This window comes from Fulmarus glacialis, unplaced genomic scaffold (assembly GCF_000690835.1).
Source record: "Fulmarus glacialis isolate BGI_N327 unplaced genomic scaffold, ASM69083v1 scaffold12213, whole genome shotgun sequence".
NCBI classification, from domain to species: domain Eukaryota; kingdom Metazoa; phylum Chordata; class Aves; order Procellariiformes; family Procellariidae; genus Fulmarus; species Fulmarus glacialis.
This window is the reverse complement of record NW_009202368.1, coordinates 91,746-107,667: the sequence shown is the minus strand read 5'-3', so window position 1 is coordinate 107,667 and position 15,922 is coordinate 91,746. Positions and strand designations below refer to the sequence as shown.

The 15,922-nt window shown below is 37.9% G+C and overlaps 1 protein-coding gene across 1 annotated transcript in view; it reads left to right on the top strand.

Moving 5' to 3' along the window:
* Positions 1-628: 628 nt before the first annotated feature.
* Positions 629-15,922, top strand: part of DCHS2 (dachsous cadherin-related 2) — a gene marked incomplete at its 5' end in the record, with an annotated part of 58,455 nt that continues 43,161 nt past the window's right edge. Inside the window, 3 exons of the mRNA XM_009574257.1 lie at positions 629-860; positions 13,949-14,185; positions 15,520-15,908. Of these exons, the coding sequence (XP_009572552.1) occupies positions 629-860; positions 13,949-14,185; positions 15,520-15,908 (858 nt within the window). The remainder of the gene's footprint in view (positions 861-13,948; positions 14,186-15,519; positions 15,909-15,922) is intronic.

Here is a 15,922-nt window from a genome sequence, read left to right as displayed (position 1 = left end):
AATTTTATGTAATAAAATTAATGTATAATAATAATGTATTAATGTATAATAATTTTATGATATTTTATAACACTGCTCTGCTCTCAGTGTTCCTAATCAATAGTTGAAAAAGCCTCATATTCGCTGTTACGATGGTCACACTTTTAAATCTGAAAGACTCAAAGATAGACGTTATTCCCACTTCACTGGAACACCACAGTCACCTGAGGGGCATGTGTTTCTGTGGCAGAAAGCCCTGACTTTTATCTGTGAAGGAATAAGTGGCGTGTAGGTGATTGCAGTAAAAACAAGTGAGGGTAGACTAGCAAGGATTTGACATGTGTAGTGCTCGTTAGTATTAACAAAAATAACTTTGTGTTCAGGCCTCACCATTGTAAGAAGTTGAACTTCTTTGTGTACTCAGTCATCCCACTGGAGTTGTTCTGACCACGTAGCTTGCCTAAATGCAGTATTTTGGGGTATTACAGATACCGTAAGTTGTTTTTAACAGACGTTTTCATTGCTCAATATTGTTGCAGCATGTTCCGTTTCCTAATCATGGGCTGCAGCCAGATGTGCATCATTCTATTGTGTACACTTTTAAAATTGACCTTGTTTTTTGTTTTTATCTTTCTGATTTATCCAACAGGGTGGGCTGAGTGCCCAAGCTTTTGTTCGCATCGAGATAGAAGATATTAACGATAATCAACCTGTTTTTGAACAAGCCGTCTATGTGACGAGCATCAGCAGTCACACACAGCCAGGAACAGAGATCATCAATGTTGTTGCCACAGACAGAGATTCGGGAATATATGGCATTGTCACATATGAACTGGTCCCGGGAGAATTTTCTTCTTTTTTCACCGTGGATACATCCACAGGTACTGTACGAATCTATGATTCAGAAAGGCTATAATTATACATGTATCTTTTCCTTGACGATGCTTTTTTTATTTGGAGTCGTGTCATACAGTTGAAACTTAGATTCTGCTGGAAAATAATTCTAGAGGAAGATGGAAGATTTAGGTTTAACATGAAGCCTTTGCATTCACTGGAATAAACAGGAGAATGGGAAACACAGTACTTGCCAGTACAATATAGGACAAACGGTATGCCACTTATCCACAATTTTCACCCATGAATCTATTCATCATTGTAAGACATAATCAAAACATTATTTCTTACAACAATATCTGAATTCCTAAAATGTTTAGGTCTTACTCTTGAGGAGCAGCAATAAAAGACCCTTCAAGATGCTTGTCCTTCCATTTCATTTCTCTGTTTCTGTCCTAATCTTCTTTCCCCACCCTGTGCTAGAGTAAGTCCCCATTCTGCTCACAGTCTTACAATACCCAGCTGCCTCCCTGTTTGACTCAATGATTAGCTTTGTAAATGTCTTTTTCTGCCTTTTACTTTCTGATGTGACTCTTTGTCCTTGTGGTTTCTGGAGAGAGGTTCAAATAAAGGAGTGACAATGAGAGCAAGAAAACAATTACGGCAAAAGCAAATCTGGGTGAATTTTTTCCAAGACAGGTTGAGTCTCACAGATTGAATTACTTTTCCCATGACCACAAAGCGGCCCCTATAGTCTGCTTTCTAACCTTAAAATAGTTATCAACGTCAGCTGGAAAGAACACCAGTATCTACAAATGTCCATGGTGTCTTTCAGGAAGTGGTTAACTAAACCTCAGCTACCATTTTACTTGAGAGCCAGCCCTTGCATATGCATGTATCCTGATCAACGGTTTTGCGTCGTGATGGTCACGGCACAGGGGATTATTTTATATGTTTTAAGAATTTTTGGGGGCTGTTCTACGTGTGTATATATTAACTGTTTGGCATACGAAACATTGCAAGGCTCTATTCTTTCAAAATGGTGCCTATTTTCACTTTCTTACACAGTCCCCAAAATATTCTGATGAACAGAAGAAACTAATCTTCTTAGGAAGCTAATCTTCTTAGGAAGTTGGTCTTCTTGTCTTGGCTATTTCAGAATTTATTTAGCTGTGGACTTTTAACTGCCTGTCAAATCAGATTCTCTGGGGCATAACTGATGCCAAAATTATATAGGTCAATCAATAATTGGGGAGCTGGATCTCCACAGGCATTTAACTGGTCATTTTAAAACTTTTAAAGCCCCAGCAGGCTTGTCAGAGAGAGCCCTGTGGACCATGCTAGCAGCATTGGCTTTGCAGCAGTCCTCTCTTTTGAAAGGCTTCTTCCTCGGATTGTGACCTTTTTGACTTGTTTTTCCAGTTTTGGCACTTTCTATAGGAAAAATGTCGTGCTTAATCATGAAGACCATCTAAGTTTATAACTTACTATTATCTTGCAGATCTATCATGGTATTTTATCAAAGGGAGACCAAATTCAGGGTGAAGTTGCTCGAGGACATTATTGCTGCCATTTCATGATGAGAAGAGCATTTAGATCAGAGACACTATTCCCAACATTATGGTACTTGGAATCTGATTGCACTTAATCAGATCTCCTGGGTAATTCACCAGGTCAGGCTGTGTCTAGTTTTAACTTATTAATATTAATGGCGGGCGTGGGGGGTGGGTGGGTGTGTCTGAAGAACATGCTTTTTCCTTTTATATTCTTCCGCTACAACAGTGCTTGTGCCTAGTCACTGGTGAGCAGAATGATTTTTAAACTCTTGGCAAAAATAAACATTATAAACAAAATAAACATTGAAATTGCCAATTTGTCACACAGAAGTTTTGTAATCTTTGTGCGTTAAATAGCTGCGAAAGCTGCTCTGTATTCAGAGGGAGATGAAAAAAGTGGCTTGCTCTTAGGGCACAGAGATTTTGAGCTCTTCCTCCTTTCTTCTTGTTAGGTAGTGATATTTTCTGGTTTTCGTCATGCTAAAGCTGTTTTCATATATGCTCTGATATATGGCCTAATTTAGATATGTCTCTCTGAAGGTTATTTGAGGGACTTTATCTAGTTATGTGGGCTGCATTTTGTGAACAGAGGGCAATGGACAAGTGTGACAAGAAATAGGAATTCTTCAGGAGGTGGATCCCCAAACGCATAAGCCAAACAAGATCATATTACAGTATTGGTCTTTGGTTTTCTGATCTTGTGGACATACAGTCTGTTACTGATGTGTTCTGCAGTTTTTCCAATTTCCAGAATGGCATATTCTGTTTTATCTGCTCTTTTCATTATTAGAGGGCCTAAAAGGAGGCACAGCGATGGTGTTGGAGTCTTCCATGAATTTGCCTTCCTGATAAGTTTTGTTTTTTAAATGATTAATTTTCCTCACTGATAGAGCATTTAGAAAAGAGGAGTGAAAATTGGTGCATTAGTCTTTTTGACTTATGTTCGTTATAGCCCTTAGCATTATACGTAGAAGTAGACAGATATTTTCTGAGTATTATGAGATTTAAATTAATTAGTAGCTAACAGTTTGTCACATTACACCATGGTACATTAAAATCATATGCAAGATGACGCTGTTCTCCGTGGCATATATAATTTCTATTTTATGGCATCTAGATTGTGGATTTGAAAATTTATCTCACTGTAGTTTTCTTCGGAAGTGTTTTTGGAGTGCTGCACTTAGAATACTCACTAAAGATTCACTTTTTCCCCGCATTCGCTTTTTCATTTTTAAAAGAGAAATGGATAAAATAATAAAATAAAAGCTGTAACCCAAATTCTTCACTGCTATGGCTTGCTTCTGGCTGTTGCTTGTTAAAGCAATTGTATGAATGTATGAAGAACGCTTTTAGCTTTGCATAGTGAGCTGTATTCACAATACAGGATATCATACCAGCTGGTCAACCACTGACTGTATAGAATATATCAATGGTGCTTTTGATATATAGATATTATGAGGTAGAGCCACTTGAAGGGGCTTCATCTTCTGTTTCAAGCAATGTGACCTGGATAGATAAATTCAATGACGGATATAGATAAATTCAATGGGAGTGGGAAGGAAGAGCCTTTCATTGAGCAGATAGATATTCCATTAAAAATTTTTTTAAATTCCGAACAAGTATTTATTAGTAGTATTTGTTTGCTATTTTAGCTTTTAGATACTGTATTTATTGTTTGTGATATGCTCTTATACTTGTAAATAACATTTATAGCACTTCCCTTTGAGCAAAAATTGAAACAAATTATTTTTCATTTGATTGATGATAGACTGTCCACAAGAAAAACCACTTTAAGAACTGTGTAACTAGAAAAATGTATGGATAGGGAACAGTTCCTCTGCTAGTTCGTGACTCTTGCTATCGTTTTGTTTCTAGTGTTGGTGTAAACAACATCTTGGCTTCATTATGTTTCCTTTTGTAGATATCTGATCCATGCATGATCTATGAACAGCACTCATGAATTGATTAGAACAGAGCAAGTTGAAGAGCTCTTCTGGCTAAGAAAGTATTTGAGCTATGTTTGTTTATTTCCCCATCGTTACCTAACAAGCTGTCTGAAAGACAGTGTATTTATAGCTATGGCTGAGCAGGTAATTGAAAGTGTAAGTCACAGGGTACAATCATAGGTGTGGCAGAAAACCTATGCCATACTTAAGACTTTGGGACTAACAATTGAATTTATAAACTTTCATTATGCTACAAGCATTAATATTTTCCTTCACCTAAGGGCGTAGAATTAATTTTTCCATTGATCTTAGCGATACCCTTCTTGAGACCTGGATAAAAAGATGGTTATCATCTTACTGTAGCCCTGGTTCAAGGAAGCTGTTTCAAATCAAAAAAACTAATAATAGTCTTTGAAAATTATTTTGGGCCAGTGTGACTTCATGTGTCAGTCTTCAGGTAAATGGTCTGTTCATATTCTTAGAACAAGTCCCCTAGCTAGTCACTCTGTGGAGAGAAAACTCTCATGAAGGCGAAGTAGAAGGCAGCAGCCATTGATTTATGTTTATTTGAAGGTATTAGTGATTTAAACCTAGTGTGAAAAGAATGTAGAGAAAGTAGCATTAACACAGTGTACATTACAGCAATATAAGCATTTAACTTAGTTTCTCTGGTTTTTTCTTTAGACTACATAAGATATTTAGGCTTGTGTTTTTGTGAATCCTACCTAAATTAGATGCCTAAAACAGAGGCTGTGACTATCCTCCTTTGTATTTTACTGGGAATGTTTCTGTGAGGAATTTGGAGATCTTTCCATTGACTTGAAGATAGTTGGATCAACCTTTTGTCATAATACCATCTGTGGCTTATTTACGCCAAAAAATACATAGTGAGTATAATAGACAGGCCTTGTTACAAGAGCTGGTCAGTAGTTTAGCATTAGCATTTTTTTTCCAGCACAAAGTAGAGCTTTTGCAAAATGAGCATTCTTTTGAGGAAATTTTGGCTTGCTAAAAAGTCATTAATTTCCTTTAAGATGCGTTCTGATTTCTTTTTATCTGAAGAGCTTAAGGCATCGTGTGACTAAAATGTCCCAGAAGAGATGTAGAAAAGTGTAGGAGCTTAGTCCACTGGAGAAGAATAAAAGGAGGAATACATCTGAAGGACATGCAAATTTAAGAATGTAAGAATTATTAACTTAATCAGCCAAAAGGCAGATTTAGGTCCAGTATCTTATCTTTTTAACAGTGCCTGGTAATGGGTGCAAAAGGAGGGATTAAGAGGAGAGCTTGTGCAGAATGGTCCCTCCACTGGTATATTTTTCTTGTTTTGGCAGTGTGCAACTTAGTGCTGTACTACTTGCATTACTGTACTATGGCACGATATGTAAATGCAATTTAATGTCAAACTGACTTAAAATAAACCTTTTGATTTAGTTCAGAGCACCAGAATAGATTCATTCCAGTTAAGAATGTTGACAAGTTTTGTTTTATTGAAGAAAATAGAAATGTTGTTGTTTAACAGACACATCTTAGGAGATTTTCATTGCATGAGAAAGTTTTGCTTTATTTTTGTTACAATACAGGTTGAAAATAAAACTTGAAATACCAACATTTCTTTTGGGGGGAAAAAAAATCCAAACTTTGCTTAACTCCGTGTATTATACAATGTTTAATATATAGCAGATTGTAATACGCATCAAAGTAAAATGGGGATGCATCCTTTCTAAAGAAAACAAGGCCATTTTTATGATGATTAATGATGTTTTCATATAGTATTGTAGGAAAAAAATAGTTTATTTTTAAACTACTTTTGGCATTTTCATACAGCATGTAGTACATTTGCTAAACATATGAAGAGGTTCACATAAATAACATTTAAAATTAGGAGTGTTTTATTTTGGAACATTTTGAGGCCACTTTTTTTTAAAACTGCAGTTTCTTCAATTATTGTTTTTCTGATCTTTCATGTAAAACTGATAGCATATTCAGATTGCTGCAAATCAGAGGAATATGTCTGAGACATTGGTTTAGCTCACTAAGTTTTCACCTTTGAAGAATTTTGTTTGACTTAAGTCACAAAGGAAAAATTAGTGGTCTCAGCTGAGTAATTTGTGGACATTTACCTTCATTGAGATCTCGTCTAATGAGACATCTAACATAAAGAATACAGGAAACAGTATATTCTCCTTGAAGCACACAAAATTTGCTGTAGTAAGTGTGAGAGTGCAGATTTTGGCCCTGAAAGCAAGCTGTGTAGCAGAACAGAAGGAAAAAATATCTATAGTGCCAGCTCTTAATGTATGTGTTTCTTTTTCTTTTATGAATAAAATCCAATAGAATCAACCATCTACAAAGAGAAAAATTCCTACAAGCTAAGTGCCAAAAAACCAACCGTGCAATAGAGGGGTGATGTGAACTTGACATTAATTGTGCATGATACAATGCAAAGTATTTACAAAAATGCTCTAGCCCACCCCTGTTTCTTGTAGCTAAGTCAATGTCAAATCTCAGAAACAGAAGAACCCACCAGATGAGACAAAGAGCGAAATCCCATGGCATTGCACTGATGATGTGGGCTGATAACAAGAAAAATGGAGAAAAGGAAAAAATTATGCCCAAACCTCCCGTTTTGGAGGGGAGGAATAACATGAGATTACAGTAAAGTTCAGACAATCAACACTTTTCTTTGATAGAGACTGATGGGTCTTAAGTACAGATGTACTTAATGTACTTCATGTTCTCAGATAACCTAAAGAAAAGAAGGAAGTGGCAGGTCACACAAAGAGAGCAGATAGCCTTGGCAGAATGCCTTCATGCTGTTGGATTGTTAAAATGAACGTAGTAGGGGAGTGTATGTAGTAGACAATCAGTTTGTTAGGATTAAGATGAGCATTTGGAATGTTTCATAATGCTCTTGATGTAAGAACAGCAAATGTATCTTATTGGGCTTGTATTAGGGTTCATTTTGTATCTATGCTGGAAACATGCATCTTTTGGTACAGTACCTTCAAAGAGATACCATCTCCGGTTACCATGGCAGTCGAGTTTGTTACCAGGTTGTGCATTGAGCTATTTTTGGATCTGCAGGCTGGCAGCTTGATTGAAAAGGTCCTTGATTAAAAAGATGGTTTTGGAAAACTTCAATAAGCTAAGCAAGCAAAGGTGACCTGGTGGGATGGCGTGGCAGTGCTGGAGCTGTGTAGATTGCGTGGGGCAGGCTCTGCCTTTGTCTTTGAAAATACAGCAGGTCACCAGGCCAGAGTCCTGCCCATTTATTGGTGTATGCTTTGATTTTTGGTGTGGGTTGTTTTAAACTCATGGTTTATGTGAAAGTGTTCTCTTTGTATGCAATTGGACAACAAACATACGCTGAGTTACTATTATGTCAGATTAAAGGAAACAAAACAAGGCAGAACGAGAAGAAATCTCCTGCAACAGCAAATTATGTCACTTCGGTTATATGCTGCTTTACTGACAAATTAGCGTGTTTGGTTTTTTTTTTCTGTTAGGGAAGAATTATTTAAACATCTAATAGTACAATATAGAGAAAGCTACATCAAAGTAATACTTGTTTTTTCTGTGTTTAGTTTCGATGTCCTATGGCGAGCCATAAAACCTTTGTTGTACTAACATTAGCGTTGTACTAAGCAAACAAAAAAACCCTAGTCCTGTCCTGTGAGGTTTATAGTAGGTTGAAATAGTGAGAGAGCAATGGATTAACATGACAATCAGTCAGTTCATTATCTGTAGGTTTCTTTGAATACCTGCTGTAGAAAATGAGAGTTTTTAGGAGCTGAATGTTAGATTTGACAGTATTCTGGAGAATACAGAGCAAATATAAATTTGTTGACAATTTGATAGATAGTGGTTGTAGATAGTAAGCTATTTTATTTATATTTCCTTTTTTAAGAGGAAAACTATGAGTTTAGCACAAGAATCTGCTAGAGAGGGGCCACTGTTGAAAGCATTCCCACTGCAGGGGTACGAGGCTTCTGTAAAGCACAAATGTAGACAGGAGATTGATACAAGATGAATCAGTTATTTACTACGAAAATGTTAAAATACTGAATACTTTCAAACTTGGAATAGTCCTTTTATTCACTGAAACTCAAAACAGTGTTTGCGCCATCAAGATTAAGCTTTTTAAAGCCTTTTCCTATAAGCTGAAGCTGTGCATATTACATCAGGTAGACTGTAAATAACAATGTAATTCCTCATTAATTCTTTCCTTTCCCCTGACAGCTCTTCAAACAGTGCATTTTGCACTTCAAACAGTGCATTTTGCAGAGTGTTGTTATGGTTACCATCAAGAATGCAGCTTCACTAATATATTTTAAATACAGGTAAATTGCTAAAACTGGAACCTAAAAGCAATGCTAAGATTAGATGATGGGCAATGAGTCAGATAAAGTTAAATAGAAATGTCAAGCAGAAATACTATCATTCTTCCCTAGAACAATGCTGGTTTTAATGTTAATGCAAAGTCTACAGCCCCTAATTGCATCCACCTCTCAGAGGATCACCCTATGTTCATCCTGAATATTTTTCCGACACATAAAAAGCACATAAAAAGCAAAGCTGTACGTGCGCCTCTGCACTGAGAAGCTGACGTGCTAGGAAGGGCGAGACATGCTCTGATCAGGTCAGTGGGTCAGCACTGACCTACGCAGTATCAAACAGCAGGATCGGCGGCAGCTTTGGAGGTGAATTGGGGTGATGAACTATACGTACCTTTTTGCCATCTGCTTACTGTCTGAGCTCTGTGTCGGGTCATGCCATCTGACCCATCCTAGGTTATTTGCTGAAGAAATACTGCTGTCATTTAAAGTTTTTAGGGCATTCAGTTTCGTGGTCTTAGGGAACACTATTGATAGTTGTTGATTTTATTCCTCTTGCCATGTTCGAAGTCGCTTTTTTATTTCATGAACAATGAGAAAATATTGGAAGTTATTTAAATGAGTGCACATGTATATGCAATCCAGACTTTGTTATTGAAGTTAGTGCATCCTGATTTTTATCTTTGCCTCTGCAGCGCTTGACTAGTGGAAAATGTTTTGTTTACCTACAAATGGCTATAAATATAGGGCTGGGTTTTGCTTTGCTTACATGAGGACCCTGTGGCAAAACAGATAGGTTTTCAAAGTGGTCAGCTAGACATGTGTGTGGAAGTCCTTTTGGGATAACCAGTATTATTTCTGCCATGCAAAAAGTGCTTTTGGTTAGTGAACATGCTTTGGTGATGTATGCTGTTGTAATGTTAGCACAGAACACAGGATCATGAAGATGATCAGAAATACATTTTAAAAGAATCATTATATGCGGGCCCCTGTCTCCTTCTTTAACTCTTGAGAAACAGCACTTAGCAGCTAACCCACCTGTGGAGTGGGTTAATAACAGCAACAAAATCCCATGAGAAATTTTGTCATTGCCAGAGGACGGGGGGGTGCTGCAGAGTCCTGTCTTTCACTAATGCATTTGCATGTTCTGGGCGAACATTGGCTTCATTTATCTTTTGCTGTTCATAGGCACAAAGTGGAGAGCAAGAACTTCTTAGAAGTTAGTGCACATACAGCGAGTGAGGAAGTATGAAGCAGGTCAAAGAGTTGACAGTCATGATTTCGCCCTTCACCATACTAGCTCTCACCATACATTGAATCCCCGAAACCATTGTAACAATTTATGCTAGCCAGTAAGCACAGATTGTTCTGCAGCAAAACATCTGTAAATTCCAACGTGGCTGTGCTGAGCTAACCTGCCCTGGAGCAGAGCTGTTCCCAAACTAGAGCCTGCAATGGCAGTTGCTAGCACGCAACCAGCATTGCAGATTCTGTCTAAAATGTGTATGCAAATCATGATGGGCAGTCTTTGGGTCATGTTTTTGATTTATAAAGATTGGAATCTGCAGTCAGTCACACCCATGCAGATCTAATCAAGAAAATGAGATTGCCAAGGTATAAGTGAGGCTGGATGTTAATGCTTCATCTGGTATGTAATTATATGATTGTTCACCTGTGAAGCAGAATTGATTCCACCTCTCTCTCATGCAGAATGAGGAATTACCAGACGTAAAATCTTCAAGGCACTGCAGTAATATAAACAATAAATTTAAAAAATGGGAATTAAATGTTATAAAAGGCAGCAGATAAGACTGTCCGTATATATGGGGAGCCAAGCTATAGAAAGAAGGTGGCATTTTTCATGCAGTGACTTCTTAAAGTAGAACCACACTTGTGTCTGTGTGGTCCCCTGCTGGGAGCTTTGATCTCGATAAAACGTTCCTCGCAGAGAAGCCATCTCATTATTCCCTTTCCATCGTTAGCATTTCTAGAAACTGTTTTTCATAATGGAAGAATATATTCTGTACCACAGCAACCTAATTGTCTTTTACGTTCTCTAAAGCCACAAATTGCAGGCTGCAAATGGCTACGGTAATAACAATAATAAGCCACTGTCTTTTCTTAATTACAGAACAGGAGAGAAAGGAAAACTGTGACTCATCTTCAGCCTGTTATTTAGCAAGGCTTACCTCTGTTGAGTTTTGCACACTGTGTGTGTGACTTACACAGCTAGTTCCTGCCGTGTGCTTCTTGCAATTAGCCCCATGTTTCTGCCTTTGCGATGTAGTACTAGGGGATCTCCTGCATTGTACTTCAGCAGATCAAATACACCTAGCCAGGCTGCTCTGAGGTATGCTGGCAGCTACTTTTGACCCAAGTGGTCATGACTGTCCATTTTAGTCACAGTCCAGTGTTTTTACCTAACCATATGGAAAGTAGGATCCCAGACGCTGCTTACTTCTACAACTTCTTTCCTGTAATATGGTGCCATAATAGAGCTTAATGTGGCATGTTCCCCAACATGTGGTAGAGCTGTCTGAAATGTCTGTGTAGATTATATATCACCAGATGCAAAGCTAATGCCCAGTCCTACAAATGCTGAAAGAAACAGAATGTATGTAATCAGAAGTCAAACTGGGTTATAAAATTTCCTGCATACTACAGTTTTGAGGCTGGAAGGAACCATATGGAAGATATACACTTTTTACTTGGAATCTGCCACTGTTCTTAGGGTGTCCCTGGTCCTGCAAGAGAGGACTGAGTTGGCAAGATACACTTGCCTATTCCCTTCCCTCGTTAGGACACAGGAAAAGAATGAAGAGAGAAAGCAAAATCTTTTATCCATTTTCTTTTCTGTCTGCTTTCTGCAGCTGAACTGGCATGGACTGTGCTGTAAACTGTCTAGGTTAGCAGAGGAGGAATTTTGGTTCTGAAATATTTCTGTTCCACCAGGTCTTCAGAGTTCCTGGAGTGGAGCACTGTTTGCTCCACCCTTTGCTAAGGGATGTTCTGAAGTCATTAGTTATTGCTTTGAGAGTAAGAATTTCAACATGATGCTTTTCTGTAGAAGTTCTCCCACTCTTCAAATACATCTTGAAGTATCCAAAATGGGAATGAGATATTTTTGGCCTTGTCAGCAGAAGAATACTCAATTGGTCAAGTTAGTAAAATACAGTCCATTTGATTGGTTTCATATAATTTGACAGCAACAATGTTTAAAATTCATGTTTATATGTTTAACCTCTGGAAAAAAAAGGTTAAAACCCTTTTTCCTTCGAGCTACAGTTGCTCAGATTACCTCAGGAGATGCCAAAAGCTTATGTCTTTGGAAGACTACTTTGTTGAGCTGTCTAACTAATCGTAAAACCCAATCATCAGAGACAAAAAAGAAAAAAAAGACCAAAATAAGGTTGATTCTTGGAAGTGATCAGTCATTGGCAGAGGAGCTGGATCAGCAATGAATTCTGAATCCATCTGTATTGCTGTTGAGTTTTTGCTGTGGTTTGTCACACTGGAATAAGTGTCCTTTGTTGTTAGTGGAAAGCATTCTTCCTTGATCCTGAAGACACTTTGAATGCATTTTAAGCATGTCAAGACACAGTTTGTTATTATAATGTCCTGGCAGTAAAATTGGAAAGTATACCGCATGCACTTTTGAGTATTTATAAGGATTTTATGTATTTTCCATTATTCTGCTTAAAAATGCATTGTAGTAAATTAGTGTTGTGGCTTCACGCTAAATTTTGAGTAGATATATTATAGTTGAATCATGCACTGATTCTCTTAAGGCACTTGGAGTTAAGTGTAATTTTTACCCTGTCTGACAGATAGGACCACTGAATGTCTGACTTGAATGCCAAACATTACCCCTACTAAACCTGTCGTGAGAGCCAGGAAATTACAAAGGTAGCTCAAAGTTTGAAGGTTTGGTTGTACTGAGCTGCTAGAGGTTTTGTGTCTTCACCAGCTTCTACAAAAAGCATAGGTGCTTTCTTAAACATACCTGTTGTAAAGAATTGTCCCTATTAGTTGAATCACTTGAGTTTACCGCAACCTTACTACTTAGCTCACTGCAGTTTTAGCATTTAGTATATTTAGTTAAACTCAGTCATCGCTAAGAGGAATTTTCTTGCATTTTGTCACCTTTTGTCTTCATTTTTGTGTTGGAAACCTTACTTTACAAATAGCTCTCCGTATGTTGCAAAATCTGTGACCACCAAAGGGTCTTAGAGTATTGAGGGATTTTTGTCACCTCAGAATAAGTGAAAGTGTTCTTCCTCCTGCTCAATGATAGAGAAGATGCTGGAAAGGATAAGACAAAACAGTATTAATGCTCTCTAGGACATAATTACATTTCCTTATTCCTTCTTTTACCTGGCTGAAAGCAGCTGGTCTTCAACTGTGTGCCTCAGGTTATAATTTAGTTAGACAATTTAGGAACTAGCAAACATACTGTGATCTGCTATATTGCTCTATGATTTAGTGTGCTTCCCTAAATTTTTAAGTATTCATGTTCACTTCGTCTAGATGAGACATTTCAGAGTGCTCTAAAGGCTAATGATTTATTTGTAGGTTTATATCTTAATTTATAAATCCTTAATTTGTTTGCAAGGTACAATGAATGACTAACTGTCTCTCACAGAACAATTAACAAGTATCAGTTTTGGATAATTGTTGTGGGCCATTATGAACATCCTGTGGAGAGCTATGGTTTGGATGTAATTCTCATTGCTGAGACCGAAGTCTTCACTCAAACAAAGCTTGCTTTGAAGTTCATACAAGCTTTTACTGTAGAAGATGAGACAGGATTCCTGCCATGTTCATTCTTTCTATCCATACTACCATCTTAGGTAACAGTAGTTAGATGTGTCTGTACTAACATACCGAGTATTTGAAAATAGGGCATAATTATCTGATATTACTAAAGACTTATTTTAGCAGTCAGAAGAGAATGTATTTGGAGACAGCTAGTCTCATTCATCAGAGTTAAAGGATGAAAATGGATTTGTCTTGAAGAAGGCACATCCAAAGTGCTGTATTTCTGGACAGTGTGTTTCATTTTCTCTTCAAAGAATTACTTATTTCATACAGTTTATATAAAATGTAATTGTTAGCAGCTTGCAAATTCAACAGACCTTGGAATTTACTATTAAAGGGCATTTTACCAGAAACTTGTGATCAGACATCAGGTGGTTGCTTCCCAGATAGGAGCCCACTGCTCCTAAGATTTGTATTTTGGGGCTTCAACCCTGTTTGTGTGGATGTTTTATTTGGGGACTTTTCTATATACTTTCAGGAATTATTTACCTGATCTCAGCTCTTGGCCAGCTGGCGCGTTCTGCACTCTTCCTGACTGTTTCTGCACGGGATGGGGGTGGCCTTCCCTCTGCCACCAATGCTGCTGTAACAGTAAACATCCTTCAGACTGCTTCGGCTCCTGCCATATTTGAGAGATCCCGGTATGCTTTTTCTGTTCCCGAAGATGCATCTGAAGGCAGCCCAATTGGCACTGTAAAGGCCAGAGAACCTGCAAGTAAGTTGCGTGCTCAGACATTACATTGCATTTTTGTTGTGATCATTAACTGGAAATATCTGCAGATAATTTTTCTTTTTTAAATCTTCACATTATTCACTCAGTCTGTCAAGCATTAAATAGTATTTACTGTTGGTATTTACAGCAACTGGTGTAATCACTGCTGTATCAGGACTCTTTAGAAGTATCTGCTCTTTAGAACAGATGGAGATTCATGGTACTCTCCTTAGTGGTCCATGGGGATTGGCAACTGCTGCCATTTTCTTCCAGATGGATTTCTATAATTGTAAATGGAGAGATCGGAAGCATGTTGTGGAAGTGTAAGGAAGGGTCTATGTGACGGTGTGGCTTGTGTTAAAGCATTAGCCATGCAAGACAAATCTCAGGGCAATACTCATGATCAGAGAGTATTCAGAAGTTTCAGAGAATCTATATGAAGTGCTGCTGCAAAAAAACCCCAAACGAACAAACAAAAAAAAAAAAAATCAAAAAACCCCCATGTTTTCTCAAATTAAGTGGTGAAGTCCAGAGGAATGTTTATGGGACCTTTTGAAAATGTATTTAATCCATTTGGTTTCGTTATCATCTTTAGAGGGAAATGGGTTAGCTCCTGCCAAGCCGTAGTCATAAAAACCCCTGTCCTGAGAGCCATATGTATTTGGTTCCTATGCAGAGCAGTGGGAGCCATGACTCCACGTACCAGCTTGATGATGGAGGTAAAGTGGTAGAGGCAGAGGTTTTATATAAGTTTGATTAGTCGGGTCCTTCCACTTTCTTCTTCTTGGAAGGACAGTGCATTGACACTGTCCTCAGGGTGAGGTAGCACCTGCAGAGCGGCCTTGGTAATAAGCCTGAACTTTTAAGTAGCTTTTGCTTTAGGTAGCATCTGATGTATAAGGGTGATAGCAATGGTCATCCATGACCACTAATTTCAGTAAAATGCAGTTCTTTCAGAGAACTGCCACCTGTTTCATTCCTTGCTATAGTGAATGCCTGTGTGTAGTGATATTACTCCCATAAGACTAATTTATAGAAGTGTTTTTTCTATATTTTAGATTGGGAAAAACAAGAGGCTATTATACTATTTTCTCTATAGAGTTTTATCATACCAGTGAGATGAAAATCAAACAGTGCACAAGTGGACAAACTGTATACAGTCATATTTTACTGAAGGGCTCCAGGGACAGGAAGAAGGAAGCATAAAAAGCCCAAGAAAATCAAACATCTGTGTAGCTTACATTTATTCTGCTGAATTTAACAGCATGCATTCTTCACCAACCCTCATGTTATAACTTTTTTTTTTTTACATTTTTTGTTGTTATTTCCATTTCTAGATTCTTTAGAAGTGGTTTCTTACAGAATTTCGTCCGGTGATCCACATGGAAGATTCTCTATTGACCCCCAGTTTGGTATTATCCGCTCCAAAAAACAGCTTGACTATGAAACTCAGTCTGTTGCGGTGCTCACCGTTCAGTCGCAGTTGGGTAACTCCCCTGTTTACAGTAGCACCCAGGTCAACATATCTGTGATAGATATTAATGACAACCCTCCGGTATTTCTTACCAAATCTGATAAGGTAACTATTTCACATACCCAGCCTCCTGGCACTGCTGTCTACATTGCTCATGCAGAAGACAAAGACAGCGGCCTAAATGGGGCAATCAAATATAGTATTGCAAGCAAGCAGTCAAATGCATTTAGCATTGACCCAAGCCTTGGAGTGGTAAACCTCACCAG